A 25,182-nucleotide genomic window follows, 5' to 3' on the forward strand; every position below is an offset into this window, starting at 1 on the left:
CCAGGGGGCCCAGCCCCTCGGCCCCTCCTGCCTGCCTCTAGTTACCACTATCCTTAGTCCAGTCACTATCCTGCTGACAGGTGGGGCCCTCGAGCCACCTACTCCACCTGGGAACTTCTTACACTGCCTCCTATGTGAGCCTTGGGGTCGCCTCACATGGAAAACCTGGCGGCACCCAGTGCCTCTGAACTGAACCAGTTAGGTGGCAGGGCACTGCCAGGCTCGGTGGCTCCCACTGGTCATCCCAGACTTGGGAGGCTGAGGCAGAGGCACCACAGGTGAGAAGCCAGTCTCAGCAGTGGAGGCCATGTCCTCAAAATAAAAAATAAAAAGGGTGGGTGTGGGGAGCCTTCCAGCCTGACGCATCGGCTCTGGCCGACCTCTGCATTTGCTGGGGTTTGGGTGCTGACCATTCAGACAGCAAGGAGGGCTTCTTGGCGGGTGCACCCCTAGGGCTGAGTTACACCCACCTGCCCCTTCTTGAATAGAACTTTTTCTTTCTTTTTTTAATATTTAGTTTTTGGTAGACATAACATCTTTATTTTTATGTGGTGCTGAGGATCGAACCCAGCATGCCAGGCGAGCACAGTACTACTTGAGCCACATCCCCAGCCCATTGAATAGAACTTTCTAAGAACAGTGTCCCTCCAAATAAAAGCTCACTTCCAAGTGTGCGTCAGCCTCTTTCTTGCTTTCCCTTTTGGGAAGCCTGAGGCCAAGCCGGGGAAGCCTTCCGAAGCTTGTGTGAAGGCAAGTTGTGTCTGTTGTATTTTGTGTCCCTACAAATTCCCATGAGCCGCTGCCTGCACTGGCCTGAGTGGCAGGTGGGTGTGGCTCAGTGGTAAGATGCCCCAGGGTTCAGTCCCCAGTAATAAAAAACACAACAAAGGGGCTGGGGATGTGGCTCAAGTGGTAGCGCGCTCGCCTGGCTTGTGTGCGGCCTGGGTTCGATCCTCAGCACCACATACAAAGATGTTGTGTCCGCCGATAAAATAAAAAAAATAAATAAATATTAAAATTCTCTCTCCCTCTCTCTTAAAAAAAAAAACACACAACAAAGCCCCAAAGATAGTGTCATGTATAAAAGCACTTCCCCAGTGCTAGGGGCTGGAGTGGGGCACCAGGGCGCCCCACTTCTAAGCTCCACGCTCACCCTCTCCCCGCTTCGTCTTTAGTTCTGGGGATTGAACCTAGGGTGCCACGTCCCCAGCCCTTTTTGAGACAGGGTCTCGCTAAATTGCTGAGACTAGCTTTGAATGTAAGATTCTCCTGCCTCAGCCTCCTGAGCTGGAGGTGTGCCCCACCTCCAGCTCTCAGCCCTTCTGGAAACGTGGTCTCCCTGAGTTGCCCAGGCTGGTCTTGACCTTCAGACCCCCTGCCTCAGCTTCTGGAGTGGCTGGGATGACAGATGAGCACCACCACACCCACCAAGATGACGTTTCCCTTTGGTCCTGGGCTAGAACTGAGGGTGCTCCACACTGAGCCACGTCCCAGCCCTTTTAGGCTAGTGGGTGACAGACCACCGGCAGTTCTGGGGTGACCCTGAGGTGTTCCACCACTGAGCCACACCCCGCCTCTCCTGCTTGTCCTTTTGAGCAGGGCCTTGCCTTCAGCGGCTCAGAGTTACCTGGGACTGGTGACCCCCTGCCTGGTCACTAGGATTGTGTGCACCACTGTGCTCAGCTGTACCTTAAAAATAGAACTGTGTATTTGGAATTGCGGTTCCTTGGGGTGGCTGCTGGTGACAGGGGGGACTGTGGTGGCTGCATGGTCCCCGTGAGGGTGGCTGAGATGGGGCACCTGCTTCCCTCCTGGCACTGCCAGCAGCCATACTAGGGCTTCCAGAGAAGCTGCCATCGCAGCCCAGGTCTGTGCATGGCAAGGAACCCAGGTCCTCCTCCTTGTGCTGGGCTGGTGACGCTCCTCAGGCTGGTGATGCTGCCCAGGAAGCTGGTGAGGGGAAGAGCAGGGCCTGGCTCCAGACGGCGGCTTTGAGAGCAGTGGGAGGCGAGGCTACAGGGAGGGAGGCCATGCTGGGGGCCAGGCCACGCTGGGGACTCAGGCCGCAGGGCCAGGCTCCACCATCTCAGCTCAGGAGATGCTGGTCCTCACCCTGCAGGACATGCAGGCCGGGGATGCCCCTGATGCCTGGGGCCTCCTGCTCCACCTTCCATCTTAGCCTTAGAGGAAAGGGTAGGACAGAGGGGAGGGCAGCGTGGCCAACTGTCAGGGGGACGGAGGATCAGTCCCTGTGGCCAGCCTTTCACAGGGAGGCCCTCAGGTGAGAGCAGAGCTGTGAGGTGGGCCTGCCACGTGGGACAGCTCGGAGACCAGGCTCAAGGCTGGGCAGCCCCGGGGGCTCCTTCTGCCACAGGGAGGGGCTCCACAGCTCTGGGGAGGGCCGGCAGGTGCCACTCCTGAGTTCCACGGGGGCTAATGTAGCCCATAGAACATGTCTAACACAGGACCAGATGGGAGGTCCAACAATTGTCCACCTTATAATAAACAGTTACGAAAATGGAAGCAGGCCAGGGGGCTGGGGGACATGCTGGGTGCTGCCAGCCCCTTCAATCCCCCTTTAGTCTCCAGTCCAGTCCTGCAGCCAAGTGGCCAGTCAGCGGTCAGAGGTGGGGGGCCAGGCCTTCTCGACGCTGGCGTGCATGGCCTGCGGGAGCCACTCACAGTACTCAGCCAGTAGGTCTGCAGACAGAGAGAGAGGACAGGGTCAGTGTGGTCATGTCGAGGACTCATGAACTGGGGACACCGCCATCCACTGCAGGGCCAGGTCCCCCCTGCACAAAGCACTGAAGCCTCCTCCCGCCGTGGCCCAACTCACATTTGGGGTCTTTCTTCCAGGCGGCCAACAGGGCATCCCTGCAGTCGGCCTTCTCGGCAACCAGGGCCCTCAGCAGACTCTCCGTGCGGGGCTGCAGCCTGTGAGCAGAAGGTGGGCAGTGGGCAGGGGCTGGGTGCCGAGGGGGCAGGCCAAGCTGAGCCAAGGAAGGGGAGACATGGGGAGGTGCAGGGTCTGAGATTGGTGGGCCCAGCGGGGAGGATGCTTCCTGTCCCCACCTGGCTATGCTGCAGTGGGCTGACCAGTGATCTCCTGCCCAAATTCATGCCCTACCAGAACCGTGGAGTGTACAGTTACTTGAGATGAGGGTGGACTGTGTTAGGGTGGCCCCAAATGCAGCGACTGCATCCACACAGGAGTGGACAGAGTGTGGAGGAAGAGGCTGTGGAGATGAGCTGATGCTGCCACAGGCCAGGGACGCCAGCAGCCAGAGGGGCTGGAGGGGTGAGGCCTGGCCACATCCCGAGGACGCCTAGGGCCTCCAGCACCGAGGAAGCCACTGATGTTTGCAGACCCCCAGTGTACAGCAGCCTGTCACGGCCGCCCTCGGGAGGGCACATGGCTGTCACCAGGCACCAGGAGTCCATACCTGGCCCAGGTCTTCAGCATGGTGCTCGGGCTGGACAGCAGGCAGCCCTGGTAGGAAGCCAGCTTGCAGAAGACCTAAGGAGACCACAGGAGATGAGACTGGCCCGCCTTAGGCCGCCTGAGAGGAGAGGCCACGGGAATCGTGGGCAGCCCACCTGCCCTTCCAGCAGAAACCGTGCGAAGTGCTTGTAGCGGTCGAGGCCCTCTGGGTAGTCCACCTGGATGGCAGGGAGTGGCCAGCTGACGCGATCTGGAGGGACAGCCGGTGAGTGAGGGACCCTCCAGCGGCTGCCCTCCCAAGCTGCAGGTGAGTCCTTGGACCCGCCCATGGGGATAGGAGGCCCCAGGTGAAGCCCTCAAAACTACACCCAGCCAGCCGTGACCATGGGTCCCAGGACTCAGGCTGCAGGGTGGAACCGAGCCCCCCCCCCCCCCCCCCCCCCGAAGCTAGCAGACTCACAGAACACGCTGGTCCGGTGACAAAGCACCCGCCCCTGCTCAGGGCAGTAGGTGGGGGCTGGCTCCTCCAGGGGCTTGTCAAACTGGCAGTAGGAGGGCAGCAGGGCTGGAATCCACTGGACCTCCACGGTGCAGACACCTGGGGCCGGGCAGAGGCCAGCGTCACCAAAGCTCAATGCCCTCGCTGCAGGAGTCCCAGGCCACAGCCCACAGCACCCCTCAGGGCAAGGGAGGCTGGCCACAGGGGTTGGCCATGGGCACAGCACCTTTCATGTACATCTTGGTAGTCTCCACGATTTCCTGGTAGACCACGAACTCAGGGAGCTCTCTGAAAAGGACGGAGCTGGGGTGGATGAAGACGGGGTCATCCAGAAGAGGGGTCTGTAGAGGGGAATGACAGCGTTCAAGGAATGGAGACCCGAGTGCCAGTGACCAGCCACCTTTGACCCACAGAACCCAAACACACACTCCCGGCCAAAGCAGGAGCCCCCACGAAGGACGGCCAGGTGGACCCACACCAGCGTTACGCCCAGCACACACAGGACAGAGCCATGGACCATGTGCATGGACCTAAAAACGGGATGCTGGGTGACAGAGCCAGCCACAAAGGCCAAATTACGTCCCCCACTGACATGAAATGTGATAGAGGCAAATCCAGTTGGAGCCCACGCTGGGGGAGGGGCGCGGCCTGTGTGCCTGGCCAGGCAGGGCAGGCCAGGCTGGACGGCCCATGAGGACCAGAAGCCCTGCCCGGCTCAGGCTGGCCCACCTTGTAGGCGTTCCTCCACTTCTCATCCAGCAGCTCCTCGCTCTGCACCCTGCGGGCCAGGTGGTCACCCAGGCCGGCCGTCACCATCTGTCGCAGGTAGGTCACCTGGCTCTCGGTGGGTGGCTGCATCTTGGGATCCACGAAGAGCCCAGCCTCAGGGCACACAGCATTGACTGGGCAGAGACCAACATGAGGGCAGTGGTGGGACTGGGGTTGTTCAGCCCTGGCCTTCAGAAGGCTCCACGGCTCGGAATGGCAGCTGGGCACCTGGCCTGGCCCTGAGACCCTCCCATGCCCTCCTTCCTTAGTGTCCCATAGAGACAGCCGTCCCCAAGGCCCCAGGTAGCCTGAGACCCTGTGCTAGTTCACGTGATGAAGACTGGGGGTGGGGTGGGGGGTGGAGGGTGCCGGTGGCTTCCTGGGGGTGCCGTCTAGGGGCAGGGCAGCAGGCAGAACCTTGCTGGCCTTACTCTCCACCCTGGAGAGTGGCCTGGGGACATGACTGGCAAGGCCAAGCTGCCATCAGTGTGCAGGGGGCTCTGCAGTTTTGGGCAGACACACTGGAGACGGGGCTGGGTAAGGGGACAGACACACAAAGTACGGTGACAGGACTCCATGATGCACCTGGTGCTCAGGAAGCATCAGCTGGAAAAGCCACTGATTCTGGCACCAAACCTTGTAATCTGCTTTCCACTAAACAAGCACTCCCCGTCCTCCTCAGGGAAAGGCACGGGCTGCCTGTGTCCATGCTGGCTCCCGAGCGTGTGTCGCTGGGAGGGGACATTCCTCTCCCTGCCAGCCCCCAGGTGTTGCTGGCAGGAGGTCATTTGTGTTGCTAGCTCAGGTGTGAATGCCTAGGGTCCTGGGGGACACCAGGGAGGACAGAGAGGCCTGCCAGGGCAAAAAAATAGGGACGGGGCATCACCAAGGAACAGATGGCCCAGAAGGAAGCTGCTGGGTCACCACACACTGTGGCACAGGGAGCCCACACAAAGGCTGGGGGCCTGGTGGGTGAGCTGGCAAGACGTCATCTTTTCTGAAAAGTTCAAATGCTACAAGAGCCGAGGCCAGGGGTGGCAGGTACACTGAAGGCCACGGGCTATACCTGCAGTGGTCAGCTGGCCCCGCAGGCGCCGGATCTCCAGCATGGCCTTGTACCGCAGCCCGTTGGCCTCACAGAACTGGGGCGAGCAGCTGGCATACTCGCAGGCTCCCACGGCACCTGGGGATGAGGGGTGTGCTCACTCACGAGCCCCACCCCGGACCAGGGGACCTCACACCGGTCATGCCCCTGTGGCAGATACCCACCCAGCAGCACCATGAGGTCACCGAGCTTCAGGGAGGCTCCCTGCCCCGCCCAGGCCCTCTTCACCTGGGCCACCCGTGACCGCCGGGCCTTCAGCATGGCGAGTTCGTCCTCGCTGGCTGCTGGCCTGCAAACACACATACTGCCCTGTGGCCACCCTGTCCCCCTCAGGGCCGTAGAGGTCACGGTGAACACCAAGGTCAGAATGTACCACCAGCAGCCGCCAAGATGAAACGCACGCCCCTGGACAGCGAGGCCGATGGGGGCAGGCGGCCCAGCACCCCAGCTGCGGAGCAGGCACCAGACGACGCCAGCGCCCCCCAAGCCCCACACCGCACTGATGTCAGGTGGGGGCATGGCTCCAAGTGCTCTGATGACATCAGCTCTCTGAATTCCAACTCCCACGCAAGGGGACGCTCATCGCCGCCCAGTTCTCCAGGTGGGCACGAGGCTCAGCGCTGAGTGGCGCCTGTATGTCCAGGCGTGAGCACGTTGTGCACCTCGGCCCCCCAGGCCCGGCCAGGCAGGAGTGAGCCGCGGGGCGTGGCGGGTGGGTTGACCGCCCGCCTGATGGTGATGCCCCTGCACCCCGGGGTCCCCACTCAGCCCTGGTCCCACCATCTTTCAGAGGTAGTGGAAGGCACTACAGCCACCTGACATGCTCAGGGGGACGGGCCTCCCGCAGGGCCACCCAGCCACAGGCCCCCAGCGTCGCCAAGCCCAGTACACAGCGCACCTGTCCAGCTCCTCGAACAGCTCCCGCACCGTCATGGCGGCCACGACGGCGATGGCATAGGGCAAACAGCCATGCTGCCGGCTCAGCGCCAGCATCTTAGCGTAACGGGGTGCCACAGGGAAGGTGGCCATGGTCCTGCCCAGCACCGTGATGGGGCAGCTCAGTCGGGACCTCTGCAGCTGCTTCAACCTGGAGACAGAGGCTGCGGTGGGTGGGACCCCACAAGAGGCGCCCAGCCAGAGCCCAGCCACGCCTGCCCGGCTCCGCCCACCTTCCCGTCCGGCCCTGCCCCACCTTTCTGCCTGCCTGGGAGCCTGCAGGGCCCCCAGTGCGATCAGCAGCTCCTCAGCAGCCACGAGGGCCTCCGTGGAGGGAGGCGTTGGGAAGGGGAAGTTGATGACCTGGGGAGACAGGCAGGTGAGGGGACAGTGTGGCCACGTACAAGCACTGCGTGCTGCCCCTGCTCCCGGCGACCTTCCGCCCTGCCCTGAGCAACACTCACGCCACCCAGGACGTGGCCTGGGCACTTGGAAGCTGCCGAGAGTGCTCTCCAGACCCAGGGGCAAGGTTCCTTGAGCCCTTCGCGCATGTACACCACTCACTCACCAGGAGCACGTCCCGAGCATCCACTGCACACCAGGGCTGTCCCCGAGCACTACTGCCCAGGGGGGTCAGCAGCGTCATGTGAACAATTGACACTAAAGAACAGTGCCCCAGAGAGATGGGGAGGGGAGAGTGGTGGGGCACAGGGACGCTGGCCCTCAGGAATGGCCAGGTGGACTGGTTACAAACACCTAGACAAACATCCCTGGTAGCTGAGACACAACAGTCCATGCCTGTCAGTGGGCAAGACCATGGACATCATGGCTGTCCAGCCAGAAGAACGTGGCAGACATGCCACCCACGACCCCTGAGGACATGCCACACCGCAGCCAAGCCCAGGAGCCCGCAGTGTGTGACTCCGCTGCAGGAAACACCAACAGGAGGCAGGGCTGCAGGGAGCAGGTTTCCGGGGTGATGAAAATGGCCTGCACCGCTCTGTGAGCACCTGAAAACCATCTGAAATGGGCCAATTGGCTGAATGGTGTGGTTGCACATGCATCTCAACACGCTGTCCAAACAAGCGTGATGAGGAATGGACTTGAGGGGGCTAAATCCTGAGCAGGAGGCAGTGGTCTACATGCAGTACAGGGGGCAGCATGTGCAAAGACCCTGGGGTGGGAGGAGTGTGGCCCACTGAAGGGATAAGGGGACCAGACAACTGATGGTAGTGGGCCACAGTGAGCAGGGATTGCTGGGCAGTGAGGTCTAGGGGAGGGCAAACAAGACCTTACTCAAAAGCAAGAAGATTTTCCACAGAAGTGATTTGATCTCACTTACACAAAGGCATTCCAAGTGGGGCTCTAAGGCAAGGACCAGCTCCGCACTCACCACCCACCATCCAGCCTGGGACCCACGCCAGGCCTGGCTTATGCGTAAAATGGGGACCACCGAGGGTAAACTGAGGCCACAGCAACATAGCACCCTGCACAGCCAGGCACATGCTCTCCCAAGAGCCGCCCCGGCCCCGGCTGTTCTTAGTAGGGAAAAGGATCAAGCCCAAGGCAGCGGGTGGACTGATGGGTGAAAGGCAGAGAACCACAGAAACACAGGACGAACATGTTTAAAAACATGACGGAGGCCACGGGGCCGCGGCCGGGGATGGTGGGAGGGATTCATGTCATCTCTGAGGATCTCAAGTACATGGATCTCTGACCCTGAACACCGTACATCTGAACCAGAAAATGAAAGAGGACTTTCTTTTTCATCTTCAGAGATGGGGTTCACTGTGAGGTGGTGCCAGGGAGCCATTAAGTGTGGAGATTCCTTATTGGTTGACTGCTGTATCTAGTTTATGTTAATTAAGATAAGCTGTGTGGAATGTATATATACCCCTCCTGTCCTACAATAAACGGCTCCCACTCCTGCTGTATCAATGTACACAAGTTGTTCGTCACCCCCCGCCCCCCCCCCCCCCCCCCCCCGTTATTTTGCTGCAGCCAGACTGCGGCAGTTCACCAGGCTGCCCAGACTGGGCTTCCAGGCTCTGGCAAGGACGGCCACAGGAGCTGGGGGGCGTGCAGCTGGGCAACACTGACCTTCTCAATGTTGAGAGCTTTCATCTGCAGAATCAAGTCCTCCACGGGCCTGCGGGTGATCTCAGGAGGAGGGAACTGCTCAAAGTCACCGAAGACCGCAGAGGAGTACAGCCTACCGAGACAGCGGGGCCATGAGGAGGGGGGGGGGACAAAGACACACAGCTTGGGCGGAGGGCGGGGACCAGAGGGGGATGGGCAGAGGGGCACAGCCTGGGCGGAGGCTGGGGGCCACGTGGTGTCCTGCCTTCTCATGGGAGGAGAGGGTGACAATGGTGGGCGGGCGGGCAGCTAGAGAGGATGGAGCAGACCCTGCAGGTGCCCCCCCCAAAAAAAAACCCCAAAACAACACAGCAGGAGGCTGGGGACACACCTGCAAGGACCTAAGACTCACTTCACACAGGTGCCAACAGGTCAATGACAAAAGGACAGCTAAGCGTTGGAAACTGAGCACGAGCTCAGAGGGCTCCCCAAGGAGACTTGGGACAGCGAGAGACGCTGTGGGGCTGTGCGGGACGTGCAGGGCAGAGCCATGCCCAGGATGTGCCAGGCCAGCACTGCATCAGTCACTGGGGACGCAGGAGTCCAAACCATCAGACACCACCCCACACACCCAGGTGGCCAGATGGATGAGCGGGAGGGGGGGGGAGTGTGTGTGGGAGGAGCCCGTGTGGAGGGGCGCGGCGCCCCTGGGAACTAGCTGGACAGGTCATCGGTAATTCAGGCAGGAGCTGCCACATGACCAGGGACTCATCCCTGGGTCACACCCACGAGAAACAAACACACTCAACCCAGTACCACGCCACGTCCAGGCAGCCCTGCTCACAGCTCAGAAAAGTGGCCACAGCCAGGTGGGCGGCACACGCCTGTGATACCCTCGACTCAGGAGGCTGAGGCAGGAGGATCAAGTTCAAGGGCAGCCTCAGCAACTTATTTCCCACCGTAAGAAATACAAAGGGCTGGGGATGTGGCTCAGTGCCAAAGGAAAATGGGCACAACCCATTGCCCATCTGCTGAGAGGTGAGCTGGGGCACCCCACGCTGCAGACCGGCCAGCGGTGGATGGAATGGGGTAGCCACACTTGCCATGACGTGACGAGCCCCAGAATCTTGGGCTCAGACGGAAGCTGGCCACCCCAGGCCACACACAGCAGGACTCATTCCACTCATGGGGACGGCAGGCCAAGCGGGTAGGAGGCCTCACGGGGCTACCAGGGCCTGGGAGAAAGGGGAGTGAGCGCTATGGGTACGGGGTTCTGTGGGGAGATGGGACCTTCTAAGCTGATCGTGATGACGGCTGCCACCTCAGCGAACACCCTAAAAGCCACAAAATTGGACACTTCAAAATGCATTTCTCAAGCTGTTAACAAAATGCCAGCCTCGCATAACGGGCCGGCCTCAGCAGCAGGACCAAGAAACCCATGAGCGACGCCAAGGCTGGTGCACCTAGGGATATGGCGCCCCCCGGAAGGGCGGCTGCCTTTCCTTGTCCCCAGTGCCCACTGCAAGGGAACCCAGGGGCCCACCTGTAGCAGTGGCCTGGTTCTGTCCGGCCTGCGCGGCCTGCTCGCTGGTCAGCTGATGCCTGGGAGACCCAGGTGACACGAAAGGAGGATACACCCGTGACGCGGTCATAGAAGCGCTTCTTGACCTTCCCACAGTCCACCACATACTTGATGCCTGGGATGGTGAGGGATGTCTCGGCCACGTTGGTGGCCACAACACACAGCCTCGTCCCCTCTGGGGGAGGTCTGAAGACCTGGGGTTGGAATCAGGAAAGGATCTATGGGGTGCAGGCACCAGGCAAGGCCAGGACAGCTCCTGACCTGAGGTCGGCGGGGCTGGGTGGGCGGGAGGCGGTGAGGTCAAGCTAGCCCCAGATGGCAGGGGGGAGGACAGGCTGGTGACATCCTGATGCCCTGCAGAGGCGGACGCCCTGGGTGTCCCAGGCCACACTCCCTGCAACGGTACCTGCTCTTGCTTCTCGGGGGCCAGCAGGGAGTAGAGTGGGAGCACGTGGAGGGGCAGGGAGGCATCCGGCTGCTCACCTGCAGGGAGCAGAGGATGTTGGCACCTCCACCTCAACGGCCGTGCCCCCAGGCTCCGTGCCTGTGCGCCAGGCTCTGGCCCAGCACAGGAAGTGAGAGAGCCTGGGGGCTCCCAAGGTTCTGCCCTCTCATCTTCCCAACCCAGGACCGTGACACCCACCCAGCCACAGCTGCCTCCTATGAGCCACCTGGCCACATCTCCAGGGCCTCCCCCACCCCAGTCCTTGGCAGCATGGTGCTTTGCCCATGGCTCCTGACCCCACACAAAAATCACAGGGTTTTTCCCTTCTTCTTCTTTTAAAGAGATAGGGTCTTGCTGTGTTGCCCAGGCTGGTCTCAAACTCCTGGACTCACAAGACCCTCCTGCCTCAGCCTACTGGGGAGCAGGGACCATAGCAGGTTAGCACAGGTGGCCCAACCTGCCCCCAGCAAGGTGCTGGTCCACCTGCATGCACAGGGGCCCCATGAATTAGGCACCCCCCCAGCTGGCCTTATGACCCAACTCCACCTGGCAAATGTGAGTGCTGGGGTAGTGACCCCATTTCTATCCACTGGACAAATGCTGGGCCCTTTGCACCAGGTGCACAGGGTGTGGGAGACCCCTGGATGGGCAGCAGAAAGACCAGCCCTGCTGGCTTCAAGCCGTGAGGCACAGGAGTGCCACACCTGGGACAGGCCTTCTGTTCTCCGTGGCTACCCCTGGGCCCACGATGGGACCGCCACGCAGAGGCACAATACACGCTTCAGCAAGAAGCCCAGGGAACTCAAGGGCAGGCTGCTCTGCCAGGGCCACACCTCCGTCATCCCCGTCGTCCCCCAGGTCCAAATCAAGGTCGGAGCCCAGGGCCTCCTCCTCGTCGTCCATCTCCGCCTCCCTGTCCTCGTCGCCTTCGCCCACTGGCAGCACCGAGTAGTTATCCAGATTGATCTGGGGCAGCGTCTGTGGTCAAAAGACATCGGCACTGTGGCTGCTGTGACCCTGGGGTGAGCCATGGTGTGACAGGAGCCCCTCCCTTGCCCTGCTGCTTCAGCGGGCCCCAGGTCTGCCTGCCCCAGGAGCCCCGCAGGCCTGCTCAGGGGAGGGAAGTAAAGGGAGGGAGGGGAGCTGGGGACAGGAAGGACAGCAGGATGAACAGCATTATTACTGTATGCATACACATGACTGCAGGACCAACGTGACTCTGCAACACGAACTCTCAGAAAAATGAGCACCACGTACCACAGCCCGAGCCTTCTTTGCCCTGGCCCGGGACTTCTTGAACTTCCGCATTTCCTCCACCGAGTCCTTCTTGTCTTCCTTCTCTGGATGGGGGAGTGGGGAGGGAGAAGGACCCTGTGGCCACTGCAGGTGCCAGCACTTGGCTTTTCATCACCCAGAGCAGGGCCGTGGCACTGCCGTGGCTCATCTGGAGGGTGGAGGGCTGGGGAGGGGCCAACTCTTCCAGAGGGAGGCTAATCCCCTGCCAGGGCGCCTGGCAAGAGGCTCAGCTGATGGGCAGAGCACGTGGTCTGGGGGCCCAGGGCCTGATTACCTGGTGCCCGGGACCTGGAGGCTGGGAAGGCCTTCCTGAGCCTGCGGCATAGCGCGTGCACCTCCGCCTGCCCCGTAAGGAACACCAGGATGCCACCTGTGGGTAGATCGCCTGTTACCCACCAGTCGCTCGGCAAACACTTGGCAACAATCGTCATCTGCCCGCCCTGCAAGAGGCCAGGCTCAAAGGACAACCAGGAGCCAGGAGCACACGGGAGCAGGTACTCCTGGACCAATGGTGCTGTGAGGATGCTCACCAGACTGCGCAGGCCCCAGTTCCCCTACTGGGCACAGACCCAAAGGACAGAAAATGGCCTCAGACAGAAACCTGCCCACCCTGTGCTGCACCTAGGGTCAGAGGGAGTGCCCACCATCCTCACTTCCACCAGCCTCCCCAGGTTTCCCCTGCTCTGCCTCTGATGGTGAGCGCCAGGGAGGCTGGGTACAGACAGCTTGGCCACCTGGAGCCTGTGTCCTGTGCCTTGCCCACAGGGCCTCACCTGCAGGCAGCATCCGGTGGATCTTGCAGACCTTCCGGAAGCACTCGCCACTGTAGTCCTGCAGTGGCGTGTACTTGTTGAAGTGAACAGTCACGGGGAACTGCCTGGACTCCACCTGCAGGGCGCCCGGAGGGAGTGGGCAGCTTGCCGGGGACTGGCCCCTCTCCTGATCTTTCTGGGTCGGGGTCTTTTGTAGATGGTACTGGGGATTGAGCCTGGGGCCCTTCACCACTGAGCCACAGCCCAGCTGCCACCCCTGCCTGCTTTTAAACACGTGAGACTGGGTCCTGCTGCATCACCCAGTTGGGCCTGGCGACCCCAGAGGGACTATAGATGGGCCCAGGAGGGCACCACTGTGCCCACACGGGTCAGGGTCCCCAACACAGGATCATTTCCTGCGGCAGAAACGCTCCTCAGGAGTCATAGCCCTGGAGGGTCAAGGAGAGGACTGCCCCAGCGTTACCTTGATGACCGGAGGCGGCTGGGGGAAGAGCCGCTGGTTCTGGGTGAAGTCCTCCACCCGCAGCGTGGCCGACATGATGAGCAGCTTCAGGGGCAGGTGCCTCTGCAGGAGCATAGGCAGGGTGACCCACAGACCCGAGAAGCCAGGGGGGGCAGACTCACGCCCCCGCCTCAGTCCCGTCTGGTTGATAGAGAGCCCGTGGGAAGTGCACGCCAGTGGCAGGACCTGCTTGTCCCAGGTGGGAACTAGTTTAAGGGACTCTCACCACCCCACCAGGGCAGGCTCTGATGGTGGCATGTGGGGCAGGAGATGTGCCCCAGCCCAAGGGCACCAGGGACACAGCTGCCATCATGTCCATCTGAGCCAAAACTGGCTGTCCCTGAGCTGGGGGAGGAGAGCTGGGCCCTGGCTTTTTCTTTTTTTAAACAAACCCCATGGGTTTCCTTTTCTAGAGACTTTCTAACACCATCTGCGGGTTCCACTGTCCACCTTGGATCATGGTCCTGGCCATCCTTTGCTGCTAGGAAACCCCACTTGGAGAGCTCAGCAGCCGTGGGCGCCTGGGGAGGATAGCAGGCCCTGCTCGCCCCACGGCGCCCTCTATCCAAGCCCTCCTAGCTGTCCCCACTTGCTCACTCTGTGGCCACACCAGGCCCCTGGTTTCCCCAAGAGAACCAAGACCACAATGAAACCACGGCATGCCTTGGACTGAAGAAGAAGGCAGATAGAAAGGGGGTAGCCCCGGCCAGGACGAGAAGGCGGACCCCACGCTGCTGTGGGCAGGGAAGACAGAATCCACACTGCGGTGTCTAGGGCCTCTACATGGCCCCCATGGCTAAAGGCAGATCACCGTGACCCGACAACCCTACTCCGCCACATCCAGGAGAAGCAGAATGAGCCTACACTAAGAGCTGGACACATGGCTTATAGCCAAGAAGTGCTGGAGGCCTGAAGGCCACCACCTCCCAACGATGGTGGGCATAAGACTCAGGTACAGGAAGCAAAGCACTGAACCATGTCCGCTGCACGGAGCCCAGGAGCAGCGCAGCCAAGGCGGCCACCAGCAGAACACAAAGCCACCCACGAGAAATGTCCCAGCTGACAAATCCAGAGTCAGAAAGAGGACTCAGGTCACCTAGGGGTGGAGTGGGCTGAGGGGACAGGGTGACAGCAAAAGGGTCCAGGCATTTTTAAAGGGTCACCTTTCCAATGAGGTCATCTCTGACGACCCTCCAGCCCCTCCCTGGTACTCCCTGCTCCCTTGGTCAGGGCCAGTTTTTAGAGCTTGCTTACCACCTATCACCTTGACCAAAATGGAAGCCCCAGGGGAGAAGGAACAGAACACAACTGTCCCCCAATTCCCTGCATGTAGCCAGGTGCATAGGACCCCCAGAATGCCCACCTCTCTCCACCAAGGGCACAGCTAGGCCCGCGGTGAGCACTCCCAGCAGGAGGGCAGCAGAGCATGGCAAGGCAGACAGGACAGCTGAGCAGGAGCCACCCAGGGAGCCCCGCATGGCAGCTTCTGGCCACGCAGCTTCCAGCGTCCATTCCTGCCTGACCTCCGGAGGCAGGGAAATGCAGGGGGGCCATAGCACTCCAGTGCCCCACCTCTGTGCCATTCTGAATGCCAGGGGAAGGTCAGAAGCATGGGGCTGGACCCAGGCCCCCACGGTGGGGAGGGCAGTGGGCCACGTCACATGGGCAGTTCACACCAAGACCCACAGTCCTGGTGACGGCAAGACTCAGGCCTGGGGCTGTCCAGGGGGACCCAAGGCCCCTGATGGTATTCTGGCCAGTGCCCTGTGGAGGCCCCACAAGAGCAGGAACCGTCTGTTCCCTGGTGCCACCAGCTGTGCTACCTTTGCCCGGAGGGCCACGATGCGGGACAGGAGGCCGAGGAGGATGTCCGTGTACACGCTGCGCTCGTGGGCTTCGTCCACGATCACCACCCTATACTTGAGCAGCAGGAAGTCCTAGGAGGGAGGCGGACATGAGGCTGGTGGAGCTGAGCCACCGGCCTTCAACCCAGACTCTCTACTCAGGGAGCTGAGCCGGGACTACGGGCACAGACCCTGTGCACGCGCCTCAGGGGAACCCGAGCTCCGTGACCCGGGGCAAGTTACTTCACCTCTCTGTGCCTCAGTTCCTTGTCCGTAAAATGGGGACAATAGGACCTGCCCCCAGGGGCTGTGGGGGGCGTCAAGGATAACTGCTGTGACCATGCACAGCACGCGGGGCGGGTCCTGCAAAACAGACCACACAGGGACAGCTGCGGCCTGTCAGAGCAGAGCTGTGGGTGGGGACCCTGGCAAGGGTGGCTTGTGCCACGAGAGGCTGCCTAGACCTCATATTCCCCTGGTGGGCTGCAGGCCACAGCTGGAGTCACCTTTGCCCACCTGCGGCTTCCCCTGCCTGGGGGACAGCACAGGCCTGGTCGGGGCGGGGTGGTCCATGACACTCCCCACAGCCCCTGGAGGCTCTGCCCCTCCACCTGGGCAATGCACTCTCCCCGGGCACATGCAAGCCACCCCGTGTGACCAAATGTCCCAGGAATCCTGACGCCCTCACAGCACCTGGAGGTGCTGGCTTGGAGGTAGCAATGGAGTGTGCCGCTCACCTACGGCATCCTGGGACATGGGCGCCTGCAGCTGGGGACAGAAAACCTAGGCTGCTCCTCAGCTCTGCAGGACAAAGACCTGCGGCCCCTTTCCCTGCTCCTCAGCATGAGGCTGGACCCCGCTCACAATCCAGGGCTTCCCCCTGCAGTACACAACTGGACTTGGAAGCCCCGGAGGGGACCAGGTGGGGTCAGTGTGGCACACAGGGCCGTGACCAGCACAGCCTAAGTGCAGCACCACCTGGGGACACAGCTCTGCAAGCCAAGCCATGAGGAAAATGAGACATTGTATCTATGAGCTCCCACTGATACCAGCGCCCTGTGCACCGTCCAACCTCTGCTTCAAAGGCAGGAAGACAGTAGTGGACTAGGAACCAAGGCTCAGAGAGGTTGAGTAATAGGCTCAAGCCTACACAACACAGGCACAGTGATCCGTGACGCTCTGCCAACAGGCAGCACAACAGCTGACGACAGCAAGGTTGACACTGAGCCTGCCCCGACTCCCTGTCCTTGCTTTGTGAGACAAGAGAGTCAGCCCACCTTCTGGATTTCTTTGAGCAACACGCCATCCGTCATGAACTTGATCCTGGTCTCACTGGTCACGTTTCCTTCGTAACGGATCTGGTAGGAGACGACCCTGCAGGGATGGGAGGTGGCTCAGGGTAGGCAAGGCCTCCGGCGCTGCAGCTCCTGGGCTACAGCCACATGGCCTCTCTGAGGGGGGCGCCCACTGGGCAGGTGGCTCAGGAAGGGCTCAGCCACAATCAAGGACAAGGCCCAGACGCCTCTTCCATCCACTATACCCTCCAAAGCCCTGGTGTCCAGTGCAGAGGGGGAGGGGCTGCGAGGAGGGAGGAATTCCAGGGGACTGCACAGCCACATCACCCAGAACACAATGCAGACCATGGCCGGGGGAGAGTGAGGATGGCTTCCTGGAGACACCCACCACGACCGTCTTAGGAGGCCGCTCGGCTGAGGCCAGCCTGGGCAGCTTAGTGAGACCCTGACTCAAAAGAAAAAAAACAAAACAGGCTGGGTTGCGGCTCTAGGTGGTGTGTCCCTGGGCTCAAGCAAGTGTCATCTTCCAGACTCACACAGTGACCAGGGGCCAATCCTCCTATGCAACTTGGCAAGGCCCTCACGATATGAGGCCCTGTCTCAAAGTAAATAGCAGAAAGGGCTGGGGATGTGGCTCAGTTGCCAGGCATCCTGGGCTCAGTCCCCTGACGGTAGGGTGGGGTGTCTCCGTGTGGAGCGCGGCACTCCGAGGCCTGGTGGAAACAGCTCCCCTCGGCCGTGCTGGGGACTCACTGGCAGGAGAGGGTCTGTGTTTTGGAACCTGCGTCTTCAGCCACACTGGCGATGCTAAGCCACAGGTGACCGTCTGGCTCCTGCCTGCTCTATCCCCAAGCTCCTGTGTGGGCCCATCTTTCCCCTAAGTGTGTGACAGGGACCCGAGAGCAAGTGGCCTTACCCTGCTTTGTGGCCCCTACCTGGGAGGATCCTGAGGTCCCATGTGCAGCAGCCCCCACAGGCTGCCCGGGGCCCCACTCAGGGGACTCACTCTGCCCAGCACCTCAGGCACAGCCAGGCCCAATGGCCCTTGGCAGGCCTGGATGCCCACTCCTGGGCGAGGCCCCATCGCCCCACGACCACCCTGGAAGCAGTGCCTCACCTCTGTGACAGATTCATCTCCTTGGCCACTCGCTGGGACATGGCCACAGCAGCCACTCGGCGGGGCTCTGTGACACCAATGATGCTGTCATCGCTGGGGAGGGAGAAACAGTGACAGCGGGTCAGCAGCCTGACCCCGTCTGACTGAGAGCCACCTGCGCATCACGTGACAGGTGGCTGTAGGGACAAAGCCCTCACCAGGGCATGGGACAGGAAGCTGATGGCTGAGGTAGCACCACTAGGGGCACGGGAAGGAACAGCCAAGTGTCAGCAAAGGCGCTGTCATGGAGCAGGGACCTGGGCGGCCTGGTGGGCCCTCTGTGCCCAGCTGTCCATGCCAGCAACGGTGCTGAGCTCCCGCCTCCTTTTGGGGCAGCGGCTTTTGGTTCCAGCCAGGCAGCCAGGCTTAGGGGATGCCAGGAAAACCTGTGGCCCTGAGCCACCAACAGCCTCCCTGGCAGATGTCACCTCACAAAGAAGTGCACAGTAAGGCTCCGCTGGGCAGGGACTTGACACTGCGCCTGGGCCCCATGACCCTGGCGCCTGTTCCCACCCCATCCACTCACCATAACCAGCCGGTCATTGGACCACACCATGCAGAGCCCTGGGATCCTCTCAGGGGACCACTGAGCTGGGCGTGGCCTTGGGAACCACATGGCCCACAAGAGGCCACACGACACCAGAGTACACCACTCCACGTGCCAGACGCTGACCTAAGCCTCTTGTGCAAAGCCACTAGCTGCTTCCACATGGCTACCCGAGACCCACTGAGGCCAGAGAGGCTGAGCAGCTTCCCTGAAGTCACACAACATGCATACGGCAGAGCCAGGATTGCAGCGTCAGGAGCTCAGGCTCTTAAGCAGCTTCTGGGACCATGTTGCCACTGTCCCCAAGGGAACCAAACAGCACCTATGTGTAGACCCTACCTGCTGTAGCCTGCTTCGTAGAGAAATTGGGGCACCTGTGTGGTCTTCCCACTCCCCGTCTCGCCACACACGATGACAATAGGGTTGTCGGCCACCGCCTCCATGATCACCTGCTCCTCCGCGAGGATCGGGAGCTTGAGCCGCTCTTCCTGGGGGAGAGCGGGAGTTGGTGCTAGGGAGCCGGGGCTACGCCATAGCGGAGGAGGTGGGGGCACCCCACTCGGACACAGGACACTTAAGGCACAGAGGTACCTCAGGTGGCACATACACAGTGACCGAACAGGGCTGAGACAGCTGGGGCCAGGGTGTAGAGCACAGCCCTGGACGCCTGCAGCACAGGCCCCGCCAGGCACAGCCACCTGCCCCTTCCCAGAGAGGACACTGTGACTCAGGGACTGCCCTGCCCACATGCCTGGCCCTGTCCTCCCTTGCGTTAACCCATGCACTCGTCAGAACCTGCATCTTGGGCACGCGGTTCACAGGGATGAACACCGCCGGCTTCGCCAGGGGCCTTGGCAGATTGGAGGTTGCTCCTTTTGAGGGAGAAGGTGCTGTAGCTGCAGAGGGCTGCCCGTGGGGCGCAGGGCTCTCCTGCCTACCCCCAGTTGGGGCCGGCGGAAGCTGTGCTGTGGTGGCCTCAGCAGCCGTCTCCTCCGGCTCAGAATCCCCCGAGGACTCAGCCTCCTCCTCTGCTGGCCAGTGGGGGCGCTTCCGGTGAGCCCCCACGAGGCTACTGATCTTCTGGTTGCCCTGCGCTGCCGTTTCGTCGGGCTTCCTGCCAGAAGAAGAGATTTCAGGGGCAGAGACCTGGGGACACGAGGCATTCTGGCTGCCACACACCAGGGGTTGGGCCCAAGAGGCCACGTCTCTTGCCACCTCAGGGTCATTCCATCTACTGTTCCCTCTCCCAGAAACACCCTTCCTACAGATCTTTACCTCAGTCAAGGCTCTGCCCAGCCCCGCCCTCCCTCCACCTTGTCACCTCTCAGGGATGCTGACCCACCAGAGCCCAAGGTGTGCCCCCCACACCTGCTCTGTACTAACAGCAGCAGATGGGACCCCATGATTCCTGCCCATTTGCCCCCCCCCCCCCCCCCCCCGCTGGGACGGAATCCTCTTCTGTGCCCTGTTCTGCCTCCTGGTACCCAGAGCATATCCCGGGACACTGTGGCCCTCAGCCAACAAGTCCTGGCCAGCTCATGCTCCACAGGGCTCATAGGCAGCCACAGGGCCCAGAAGATGGACACAGCAGGCCACGCATGGAAACCACAGCATGGGGCACAGGTGGGCAGGGCACGGGGCTGCTCTGAGGCCTCAGGAAGGCCAGCCCCTCCAGCTGGCTGGCCAGCGGGACCCACCCAGGTTTTAGTGTGAGATCTCCTGGTTTCTGAACGCTGCCTGTACTGGGCTAACAGCGTGTCCCCACTACTCATGCCCACTGGGGACATCAGAAGATGGCCTTATCTGCAACCATGGCCTTTGCAGCTATCATGAATTTATGTGAGGACGTATGGATACCACAGGAGCCAGCACGGCTGTTCTGTGCCTCTCGGGAGGTCTAGCAGCATGGCAGACCTGGGGGAGCATTTAACATGGACGCTCAGGCCACCCCAGTACCTTCCCATGACGCTCCAATCCTAAAGACGCCACCCTGGAGGCCCTCCTGGCTGTGGGGAAGGAGCATGGGAGGGCAGCCCACTTACTCTTTGCTGTGGTACATGCGGTGGCCAGTGCCCAGCTTAGACGTGGTATACAAGAGTTTCATCTCGGCCTCCGACACCTGGACCTCACTCAGCTTCTGCAGCATCTCTGCTCGCTGAAGAGGGAAAGGAGGCCGTTAACCCCCTGGCAGCGACCCTCTCCTTGGACGGGAAGGCAAGCAGTGGGGAGGCTCCGCGTGCGGACTCCCTGATAGCAAGCCGCACTATCGCGCCGCCCACTGCCTGGACACCACAGCAGGCTGGCTGCAGGGTGCCCACCCTCACAGCACTGGGGGCGGGACAAGGCTCCCTGCAGCACTTCGTGGCTGCTGGATAAGCATGGCTGCTCATGTAACAGGATGCTGCACTGCTGTCCAAGGGAGGGACGATATGTACTGGTCCCCACGCTGCCCTGCGTGACATAGAGCACAGGGCCTTCCACCTGGGACAGAGCTGCATGACTTTTTTCCTTTTGTTCTCAAAATTATACATGTGTGCCCGACACACTTCTTTATGTCTGTTTCACAACTATAAAGGAAGCTGGGCCGGGCGTGGTGGCGCACGCCTATGATTCCAGTGGCTCAGGAGGCTGAGGCAGGAGGATGGAAAGTTCAAAGCCAGCCTCAGCAAAAGCAACTCAGGAGACCCTGTCTCTAAATAAAATACAAAATAGGGCTGGGGACATGGCTCAGTGGTTGAGGACCCCTGAGTTCAATCCCTGGTACCCCCGCTCCCCACAAAAAAAAGGAAGCTGGGCACGGTGGTGCACACCTGTCATCCCCAGCTACTCAGGAGGCTGAGGCAGGAGGAAGACAAGTTTGAGCTCATTTTGGGCAAGTTAGTGAGATTCAAAATAAAGTAAAACAGGCTGGGAAGGCAGCTCATGTGTGAGATCCTGAGTTTGATTCCCAGAACAGAAAAAAGAAAAACAAAAATGAAGAACAATGGAGAATATGAACCAGGTTTTGAAGGACACTCCCAGAAGAGCAGTACTTCCCTGTGTGGCTGCAGGTTGCACGCCCTAGGTGCTGAGAAGGCGTGCCTGTCTCCTCATGGGAACATTGGGTGCACCGCCCCTGGGGTGGCTTCCTAAGTCAAATTTCACCCAAGAAGTTTTGTGATCAGGGCTCCTCGATGTGGGAGCTGCTGACATTTTGGGCTAGATGATTCTTGCTGTTCTGAGAACCCCAGGCTCCTCCCCATAGATGCCAACAGCCCCAAAGTCATTGCCATCCATGACACTGGGACAAGTCTGTGTTTAGGAGAACCACTGTTCTAGACCCTAATACAAACTTTCTGAAACCTGGAAGGCACAGGAAAACACATCAGAAATTTAAAAAAATTTAGTCCAGTCCACACCAAACAACAAGACAACATGATTTGTTCAACAACTGCTGCGGGGGGTGGAGAGGAAGGACTTATGAGACAAGTGGAGAGCATCATAGCAAGTTCATAGCCAGCAACTGGACATGTGGTGCTATTTCACAGCCATGGCGGCACATGCATTAATCCCAGCAGTTCAGGAGGTGGAGGCAGGAGGATCACAAGCTCAAGGCCAGCCACAGGAACTTAATGAAGTCCTAAGCAATTTAGCAAGACCCTGTTTCTAAATAAAAGATAAAAGACTGGGGACAGGGATGAAGTTCTGTGATTGAATCTGGGTTCAATCTCTAACATAAAAGAAATAGAAAAAAAGGAAAAAATACGCAGGCGTGTTAATGGTGTTGTGATGGTGACTTAAAAAGTCATTATTTTAGGGCTGGGGATGTGGCTCAAGCGGTAGCGCGCTCGCCTGGCATGCGTGCGGCCCGGGTTCGATCCTCAGCACCACATACAAACAAAGATGTTGTGTCCGCCGAGAACTAAAAAATAAATAACAAAAAAAAAAAAAAAAAAAAAGAAAAATCAACTTAAAAAAAAAAAGTCATTATTTTAGAGGTAGATATTAAAATACCCATGGATGAGACAGTATGTACAATAAGCTGAGAGCTCCAAAGACATGCTCACCACCTGGAGCCAGTGAGCATGCTCTTATCTGGAAAAAGCATCTGCAGAAGAAGGCTCAAGACCTGCTTTGACCATCCAGGTGGCCCCAAGTCCACAGATAAGTGTCCTCACAAGAGACATGGAGGGGGTGATAAGAAGAGGCAGACACCGGAGACATGCAGCCACACACAAGAAAGCTGGGAGCCTTCAGGAAGGGGGTCAGGAAGAATCTTCCCTCAGAGCCCAGGGAGGGAGTGTGGCCCTGCCAACAGCTGGACTGGGGACTTCTGGCCTCTAGAAGTAGGAGGACGCATTTCTGTTGTTTTAAGCCATTCATTTTGTGGTCATTTGTTATGGCAGACACAGAAAAGGGACAGAGATTTATGCTGCCTGGGGTTTGCTTCAGATCTTTCAGGGGTTGGGAAAGGACCAACAGCTGAAACGACCCAAGGCCGACCAGCAAGTGATGAGTGGGCACTGGTCACGGGCACATGGGAGTTCACTATACTGTTCTCTCTACTTTTGTGGATCTTTGAATTTCCCATTACAAATGTTTTTCCTTTAAATATATTAAGGAAAAAAATGGTTGAAATTCTCTAAAGTTAAAAATAACATAAACCAGGCAATGTGGTACACCCCTATAACCCCAGCAGCATGGGGGGCTGAAGCAGGAGCATCACAAGTTCAAAACCAGCCTCAGCAACTTACGGAGGACCTATGACTTAGCAACTCAAAATAATAAAAAAATACAAAGGGCCGGGAAGTTGCTCAGTGGTTAAGTATGCCTGGGTTTAATCTCTAGTACCAACATCATCATCAACAACAAAAATCCTCACAAAATGAATTTTTAAAATGTGTGCATGTTGCCAGGCACAGTAGTGCATGCCCAGTGGCTTGGGAGGCTGAGGCAAGAGGATTGTAAGTTCATAGCCAGACTCAGCAATGCCGAGGTGCTAAGCAATTTAATGAGACTCTGTCTCTAAATAAAATACAAAACAGAGATGGCTCAATGGTCTAGTGCTCCTGAGTTCAATCCCTGGTACCCTCTCCCCACAAAAGTGTGCATATAAATACACTGACTCTACAGGTAGCAAACACTTGGCCTCAACAAAGTGTTTGATGGAGGCCCAGATGTCAGGCTCTGGACCTACATGACCAGTACGGGCCCACTATCCATCGTGGCTACTTGAATTTTAACTAGAATCAAACCCTGCTACGAGTTCAGTCCATCACACACAGCCGCCTCATCTCAGGGCTCAACAGCCACATGTGACCAATGGCTACTGCATCTGTCGGTGCAGCCTCATTTTGCAAAGTGCAACTGGACAGTCCTGCTGCGGAAACCATGAGGAGAGACAGAGACTCCGTTACTCCTCCCTCAGGAGAGCTGTGTGCAGGGCGTACCTGGCTCTTCTTCTCCTTCTGCTCCAAGATTTTCTGCAACACTTTCCTCTCCTTCTTGGTCAAAGGCTTCTTCTCCTTCCTGGACAAGGGAGGGGCCTTGGTCTTCTTCTTCTTTCTCCCGGGCAGCACAAGGGCATTGCTGGCATCCACCCCTTTCAGTGTGTCCTTGTCTGAAAAGACACGCCTGCCTGACCCACAGTCGGGGACGCCAGAGTGCAGGAGCTATTCATGTTCTGTCCTCCTGCGAGGGGCTTGGTCCCCACCTCCATGACTCATTCTCTTACCACTTTAAGCAAATGTCATTTATACACAATCAATCCCCACCTTGATTATCTCCACTTGAACTTGGCTCTTGAGCATCCAGTCAACAGCTGCCTAGCTTCCCTGCTCAGACATCTCACAGGCCCCAAAGTATTCCTTCATCACCAAAGCTGGGCCCTTGGTGCTCCCCCTAAGCCCACCTCTTTCCACTGCTGCCACTTTTCTGGTCCAAGCATCATCTCTAGCCTGCTAGTCCTTCCTCTGGTCTTGCCTTCTACTGCTTTTTCTCAACACAGAAGCTAAAGTGAGGCTGTCAACATATAAGTCCAATGTTCTGTGCCTCTTGCGCTCCAAACCTTCCGTGGCTCCCTTCTCAAAAGTCCCCTTTGTCACCATTATCCCCTGGCCCCCAATTTTTTCTCCTCTCTCCACTTAGGCTCCCTGACTCTCTTGGATCTCAACTCCCCTAACACTTTCTCAGCAGCACCTTCCCCAGCGGCCCACCCAGTCAATTCTGCTTCATCTCTTAGTACATAACATCCCATGCATGTACTTTATGTTCACCTTTGCCTGTCTCCACAAGCACGCAAGCCCAGGGCAGAAGGGATTTTTATCTCCCTTATGTCTCAGTGCCCAGAATAGTGTCCACACATAACAGACTCCCAGCAACACAGAGTCTGAAATGTCAATCAGCCTGATGCTGAGTGGACAAGCCGGAGCTGAAAACAAGTGTGAAGGTCTCTGGCAAGATCAGCATCCAAGTCACGGGAATGGCTGCGACCACCTCGTTTCTTGCCCAAATGCTCCAGATTACCAAGAAGCCCCAAGAACTATCCCCACTCACTGTATACACTAGGCTGTCACTGCCACTCCTCAGGATGCTGTGGAATGGGGCTCCTCTCCGGCAGCCCCGCCCAGACCGGTGGAAAGGCAAGGCACTAGGTCCGGGCCCAGCCAACCGGCCTGGCCCGCCCCGGCGGCGAGGGCTGCGCGGCCTCCCGCCCCCCAGCAGCCCGCTCTCCGCGCCTCACCCTCCAGCTCCAGCCGCACCGCGGGCGGCGCAGGCGGCCCCTTCGAGGAGTCGGGGCCCGCCTGCAGGCGCCCCTTGAGGTTGTAACGCCGGCGCAGCTTGCCCATGGCGCCTCCCTCCTGCCGGACCAGCGGCGCGTCCCCCGGCCCAGCCCACGTGGGTGCCGGGCCACCGACAGCCGCGAGAGTTCCGG

General features: G+C 59.4%; 1 protein-coding gene across 1 annotated transcript; it reads right to left on the reverse strand.

The window, feature by feature from the left end:
• Positions 1-1,063: 1,063 nt before the first annotated feature.
• DHX37 (DEAH-box helicase 37) lies at positions 1,064-25,182 on the reverse strand. Its single transcript, XM_081283689.1, has 27 exons — positions 24,991-25,182; positions 23,699-23,868; positions 20,312-20,424; positions 19,065-19,383; positions 18,609-18,757; positions 17,684-17,776; positions 16,549-16,645; positions 15,251-15,364; positions 13,389-13,490; positions 12,926-13,040; positions 12,427-12,522; positions 12,114-12,196; positions 11,690-11,834; positions 10,818-10,894; positions 10,373-10,605; positions 8,851-8,962; positions 7,007-7,113; positions 6,713-6,901; positions 5,979-6,103; positions 5,776-5,892; positions 4,671-4,843; positions 4,168-4,282; positions 3,903-4,040; positions 3,598-3,692; positions 3,444-3,517; positions 2,837-2,934; positions 1,064-2,700 (listed from the first exon to the last, which is right to left on the reverse strand). Exons 1-27 carry the CDS (start codon positions 25,094-25,096, stop codon positions 2,615-2,617), a joined length of 3,441 nt encoding a protein of 1,146 aa, XP_081139815.1. The 5' UTR covers positions 25,097-25,182; the 3' UTR covers positions 1,064-2,614.

This window comes from Spermophilus citellus (assembly GCF_964194105.1).
Source record: "Spermophilus citellus genome assembly, chromosome: 3".
Lineage (NCBI taxonomy): Eukaryota > Metazoa > Chordata > Mammalia > Rodentia > Sciuridae > Spermophilus > Spermophilus citellus.

Bases quoted from the DNA above. Each gene is read 5' to 3' on its own strand.
- DHX37 (XM_081283689.1), bottom strand. From the start codon at position 25,096: ATGGGCAAGCTGCGCCGGCGTTACAACCTCAAGGGGCGCCTGCAGGCG. The intron at 16,646-17,683 runs GTGAGGCACTGC...CCATCCCTGCAG, and splicing joins GAGATGAATCTGTCACAGAG to GGTCGTCTCCTACCAGATCC. The intron at 6,104-6,712 runs GTGCGCTGTGTA...GTGTGTTTGCAG, and splicing joins CTGTTCGAGGAGCTGGACAG to GCCAGCAGCCAGCGAGGACG.